The 6288-nt window shown below is 52.5% G+C and overlaps 1 protein-coding gene across 1 annotated transcript; it reads right to left on the reverse strand.

Annotated features, from left to right (window-relative positions):
- Positions 1 to 1704: 1704 nt before the first annotated feature.
- Positions 1705 to 3615, reverse strand: RPRML (reprimo like). Its single transcript, XM_010413873.3, has 2 exons — positions 3517 to 3615; positions 1705 to 3048 (listed from the first exon to the last, which is right to left on the reverse strand). Exon 2 carries the CDS (start codon positions 2836 to 2838, stop codon positions 2503 to 2505), a length of 336 nt encoding a protein of 111 aa, XP_010412175.1. The 5' UTR covers positions 2839 to 3048; positions 3517 to 3615; the 3' UTR covers positions 1705 to 2502.
- Positions 3616 to 6288: the final 2673 nt, after the last annotated feature.

Consider the following 6288-nt stretch of genomic DNA (forward strand, 5'->3'; position numbering starts at 1 on the left):
TTTCTCCTTACCTCTGGAACACTCCACAGCACAAAAGGGATGAAAAGCCCCATGCCCCATTCCTGGATGTGGCCTCTAAGGACACATAGCAGGACCCTCAACACACACACCAGCTGTCACAGCCCTGGCAGAGGTGGGGACAGCTGAGATGTGTGACCAGCTGCATCACTCATGGTATTGCTCCAGGGCAAATGTAAATTTGATCCTTTAACTGCATTAGCTGCTTTCCCTGTGCCTTGCTCTCCTTGCTGACATTGGAAGGTTTCTTCCATCACCTCTGAGTTGTCCTTTGCATTGGGGTCACAGCTGGTGGATGGACTGGCAAGAGGGACCAAAATGGCAGCTGGAAGCAGGATGGGCTGGGAGTTGAGTGAGTGCATCTGGGTTATCCTGTGTGACAGCACAGCAGCCTGGAGATGTAGACACACCTTTAGGTTACAAACACAAGTACAGCCCAAGTGTTTGCTGAGCTGGGTCATTGTCTCCTTTGGGGTTTTCATGTCTCACGTCTGACCAGGCTGTGCTTCCACAGTAGGGGTGGTTTTCACTCATGCAAAGAGACCACGGAATCATGGAATCCTGGAATGGTTTGGGCTGGGAGAGATCTTAAAGCCCCTCCAGTGCCACCCCTGCCATGGCAGGGACACCTTCCACTGTCCCAGGCTGCTCCCAGCCCCGTGCAGACTGGCCTTGGGCACTGCCAGGGATCCAGGGGCAGCCACAGCTGCTCTGGGCACCTTGTGCCAGTTCTCTGAGCGATCTGTTCCAGGAGATCAATGGCCACAACACCCCTTGCAGCAGCAGGGACCAAAATCCCCATCCAGGCTGCTGTGTGAGGCCACTTTACATGTGGCAGCAGGGCAGCAAACCCTCTGCACTGAGAAGGTGGCTCAGGTCTGCAGACCTGCACGTGCTCCTAAAAACTGCCTCTTCAGCAGTTCCACTGGCACCAACAGGGCATTTCAGAGTTTTGAACCCCAAATTCTGGCCCTGCTGCCATGTTGTCAGTGTGCTCCTAAGGCTGACACAGGCAACAGGTCAGTGGGAGCAACCAGAGACAGCACCACACTGGTCCTGCTCTGCATCATGTGGCAACCTGGAGAAGGTGCTCAGCACATAGTGATTAATTACAAAACATTCTCTAATCCCATTTTTCCCTCTGGGAAAGGCAAAGATCTGTTCCTCTAGATTTACATCCAAGTAGCTCAGTTCATCAGCTCCTCCAGTATCCAGGATTACTTTCCAACTACAGAAGTGAACCTCACAGGAATATTGTTGGTGCAACAAAACACAAATTATTTCTACCTCACACCCACAGCCAGAGCTGTAATTCCATCACAGAACAAAGGTCAGGAGTCTTCCTCCTCTCACATAATTCGGTTTTGACAGCTCATCGGGATCAGAGGACCTGGAGGTTTTAACTCAAAGGCTGAAATCTTGCTTTGCAAGAGGCACTCAGAGCATCTTTATGAGTCTCTGTTTCAGCACTTTGCAGGTATTTAACACAAGCCTGGAATACACAGTTCTTGATGGATTTATTTGCTAGTGGAAAGTGATACTCGCTTGTGAAAAATGATGGTGGTTTCTGCTTTAAAGAAATACCTCCAATTACACTTCACTTCAAGGTGAGATGATTACATCTAGAACTAGGATTGAAATTCCTGAACTACACATACACACAGAAAGAATAAAGACAACACAAAATTCTGTTGAAACAGGTTGGTTTTTTTTCCTGAATGTTCACCGGGTTTCAAAAATTACAAAACCTCAAGGACTGTAACAATGTAGCACTTGGAAAAAAGAGGCTCATGTGTACAAAAACAAGCATGCTTTTGTTTTAGGGGTGGGGAGGGATTTGTATTTATCTGGGTCCTTTTCTTCCTCCAGCATAGTGTGAAAGAAGAAAGTACCAGTTTATTTAACAGGATAGATCAGGAAAAAAAGGAAGAACATGCTTTCCCTGTTACAAAACAACCAGAAGATGCATGCTCGACATCCAAAACACAACAGACTGACACATTTTGTAGCATGCAGACTTTGTTTTATGAAGACCCACACAGTGCTTCCTTTCCCCTGCCCCTCTCAAAGACGCGGTCTGTGCCCTGCATTTTGCTCTCTCTTTAGTTTGTTCTTTTGTTTTCTTTTTGTGATGACTTTTTTTTTTTTCTTAGCCCTAAATCCCAGGTAGTGGTATCCAAGGTAACAGCAGTAAAGAATCCAGATCTCCACATAATCACTGTTTCTGCAAGTTTCATGCAAAACTTAAGCCATTTCTGCATGCAACACGATGCTGGTCATGTATTGTGCTTCACACAGCTCTGGGGTGGTTTCCCCACTCACTACCACAGTTTCTTGACTGGGAAGAACAGGTTTGTTTTCCCATGGACACAGACCCTCCCCCCTCCCCCCTTTCCCACTCCCCCCAGTTGCCCCAAACACATGGGAATGTGCATCTCAACACCAGGTCCAGACAGTTCACTTGCCTACAAGAGCCCAGTGGCTTCAGTAAAGTCCCATGATTGCAGCGCCCACGTCCTTAGAAGGTCTTCGGTCCTTGACCAGAAAGTTAATCATGCTCTCTGATTTGATGAGCAAGTTGCAGCCCAAAAAGAAGATGCCAAACATCACAGTCAAGGAGAGGACACAGAGGACAGCAATCTGCACCACCCTCGTGATGAAAAGGCTCCTCTCGTCAGGTGCCAGCACCAAGGAGCCACCATCAGTCGCCAGCACCGCGCTGGTCCCATTGCAGCAGGCCATGAGCATCCCCAAGCCCTGGGTCCTGTTGGGGTCAGCTCCCTGCTCCAGGAGAGTCTGGTTGAAAAAGGATCCATTCATGGTCTATGTGTGACCCCAAATCTTCGGGAAAGGTAACAGGAGAGCTTGTTGTCCCCCTGTCCGCCCTTCACAGGCCAGGGCTCGGCAGCTCCAAGCCACCTCCTGCCTTTCCTCTGGAAGAGGAAAGATGGAGAGAGAACTTCCTCAAGTCTTCATGCAGGTGGGAAGCCAGTCCATGCAGCTGAGGGATGGCTGGATCCCAGATCCCTCCTGGCAGAGCGTTAGCACGAGCCCCCAAACAAGCAAAAGGAGAGAGAGAGAGAAAAAGAGAGAGGGACTTGGGAGAGAGGACGGCAGCTGGGGATCACCCCATGCCCCCTGCCCTCCCAGCCTGCCCCCAAAGCAGCGGAGCAGTGCTGCCAGATCCCGGGAGTTCTCCCGTGGGAGGGAGAGCTGGTGCCTGCCGGCTGGGAGCTCCACAAATGCAAGTTACAAGCTAAAAGTCTTCACCGTGTTCAAAGAAAAAACAGCAACTCCACCCCCTTCCAGCCTCCCCCCAGGCCCGCCTTCCTCCTCCTCCACGTTCACCCTGCTGCCCACCCCTTCCCCACGCTGTGCACCCCGTCTCTGCCCTGCCACAGGTTCCTGCACCCACCCCTGTGCCACCCCCAGGTGGGGGCTGACCCCTAAGGCCCTGCAGAGCAGTACCTAACTCATCCCTCCCTCCAGCCCTCCCACCTGCTCCCAAAAGCATCCTGCATGGTCACTGTTCATCCTGGGCTGCTGGCAGGTCCCTGTTCCCCCGAAGGCTCCTGTAAGCCTCAGGTCAGTGCTGCTGTCACCGATCTCCGCTTGCTGCTCTGTGCCACCCACTCCTCCGAGCAGCGTGGCCCAATCCAGCCAGTGCCCCCCCAGCTTTGCTTGGTGATGCCTGTCCTGTGCCTCCAGAGAAAAGCTGGATCCAGCCCCTCTCTGCATCCTGTTCCTCTGGCTGGGGGCTTCTTCCTCAGGGCACATGGTCTCCCTCTCCTCCCCTCCCCACTTCAGAGGGGAGCTCTGTAGTGCTGCACCCTGATCTCTGCCCTGTCCCCAGCTCTGGGTCCCACAGCAGCATCACCACAGCATCCAGGCCCAGAGCATCACAGGCCCCTCAGCCCCACTAAGGCAATCCCAGGGGAAGTTTCACCATCGCTCCCCTCTCTGTGTCTGAATAAGCTCCCAAAGTGACAGCAGGAGTCAGGGTGCCCAGCAAGCATATCAGGCTTACTTCTGCTTCTGCTCATGGGACTGCCATGTCCCAGCTTCCTAGCTTCGCCCGTTGGCATTTGCCTGGAAATGGATGCAGTCTGCACCATCACCAGTTGCTGTCTGGATGGTCCAGAGCAGCAGATCCCCCCAAAGCACAGTGTGAGGACCTTGTCCTGGTTTATCCATGTACATACTGGCTTGTTTCCTTTGCCCAGCCCTCAAGGGGATTTTAATAAAACAAAAATGAGGATTGATGATTTGTAGCCAAAGGTAGGAGCATGGCTGGCTGAGGGTGGAGGGCAGCTTGGTAGGGACAGTGTCAAGTGATCTTCCTTTTGGGCAGCTGGGACCTGTGCCCCTGCTCTGCTACTGTGACTTTAGGGGCTCAGAACCATTCAGCTCAGGGTTTACTTGTTGCATTTTCCTCCTTGTTCTGCACTTGGCATTTCTCTCTGAGTTTCTGCCCACTTTGGTATGGCAGTTGCAGCAGAAGTTGTGCAGGAAGGAGGGGAAAACCCTGATCCAACGAGCATCTGCTTGTGTTTAACCTGAGGGCCAGGAAAAATCCCACAGGAAATCAGAGCATCGCCAGTGCCCCAGCCCGGGTGGGAGCTCCTCTCCCTGCATGCACCCAGACTGAAGGAGTTTCTGCTCCCTCTGGTGGCTCCAGCTCCAGCAGCTCTTCTCCCAGCACTCCTCAGCATGGATTTGGGCTGCACCCATCGCTGGGCCACAGCCTGTGGTGATGGAGCAGCCAGGGTTCCCAAACACTCCCCTGCCAGCTCCTGCCTTCATCCCACCAGGGAACCCAAGATCTGGAGCATCCTGGAGGTAACATTGTGGCATCTTGGAATGGTTTTGGTTGGAAGGGACCTCATGTCATTCTAACCCCCTGTCATGGGCAAGGACACCTTCTGCTAGACCTGTCCAGACTGACCTTGAACACTCCCAGGGATGGGACATTCACATCCCACCAATATTTTCAGGACAAGCAGCGCCTTCTTGCAGTTTGCAGAGAAGTTCCACCCAAACATGTTGGAGTTCATGCCATCTTTGTCCTCAGGCAGGACCAGTCCAGGAAAGTGAAGGCAGGTCAAATACTTCATTTTGCTACTTTTTTCCTTTTTCTTTAGAGTTTTTGCACCATGCTGGGAGTACCACAGCCCACACTGGGCAGGGGTTTCCAGGACACACGCAGCTGCATGTCCTTTGGGAGCAGCAGCACTTGCCAGTTTGGGGAGCCAGGTGCTGAGCGGGATGAGTCCATGGCGAAGAGGGCCTGGGAGATGGGTGGCAGGTTGGGTCTGGAGGTGTGCAGAGCCAAACAGGGTCCCATAGTCCTCTCTAGACAGTTAAGACTAATCTTCCTTTCCATGAAACATTCAGACACGGTCGCGGGATGACACAGCACAGCACATGGGGACAGGCAACTGTGTGGGCTGAAAGCCCCACATGATGGGAAAGGCCATGTAGGCAGCATGTCCAGGCAGGAAAATAAGGAATTTGGATGCCCTAAAACTGGCTGATGGGGTCTGCAGGGAGACATGGCTCCGGGATCTGAAACAGGGCAAGACTGGAGCTGCCCAAAAACAGGTTCAGGGTTTGTACTGATGTCTCAGGCAAGGCACAGCCCTTTTTGATACTGCATGAGGGTTGATGGGCTTCTCCTACTCCCCTTTGTGAAATCCTCATTAACAACCCCTGGGGAGGGAATTGAATCCCAGGCAGACAGTGATCCTCACTGAGGAGGACAGCAGCATCCCCAAGGTTGGTGGGGCTATGTGGGGAAGCAGAGAGGCACCAAAACTTCCTTTAAAGCCAAGGAAAGTCCCCAGGTCCCAAGACAGAGTCCGTATCTCTATCTCATCCTCACAAAAACATCATCTTTTGTGGACAGCTGCCAGCTCTGGGACAAGTGCTGTTATCCCCATCTCCCAAGCCCCTGGGGCTGTGGCTCTTGTACAGCTCTGTGCACCTAGTCTGTAGCCTCCATCACCTCCAGGATGTGGCTGCAGCTCTTGGCACCCACAAAACTTGTATTCCACAGCTTGGTATTTCTGTGGGTTGTCTTGCATTGGACTGAGTGCTGGGTTGTCTTGACCCAGGGTTGTGTCATTACTGTCCCCAACCCCTGTCACCCAGTGGGAGAGAGCATCCCAGGGAAATGGCTCCAGCCCTCCTCTCCCTTTTGCTCCTAAGGTGTATTCCAAGTGCCTCAGTTTCCACAGCTCTGACTAGGACCCTGATATTGCAGAGGAACAA

The sequence above is a fragment of the Corvus cornix genome, chromosome 27, assembly GCF_000738735.6.
Source record: "Corvus cornix cornix isolate S_Up_H32 chromosome 27, ASM73873v5, whole genome shotgun sequence".
Classification (NCBI taxonomy): Eukaryota; Metazoa; Chordata; class Aves; order Passeriformes; family Corvidae; genus Corvus; species Corvus cornix.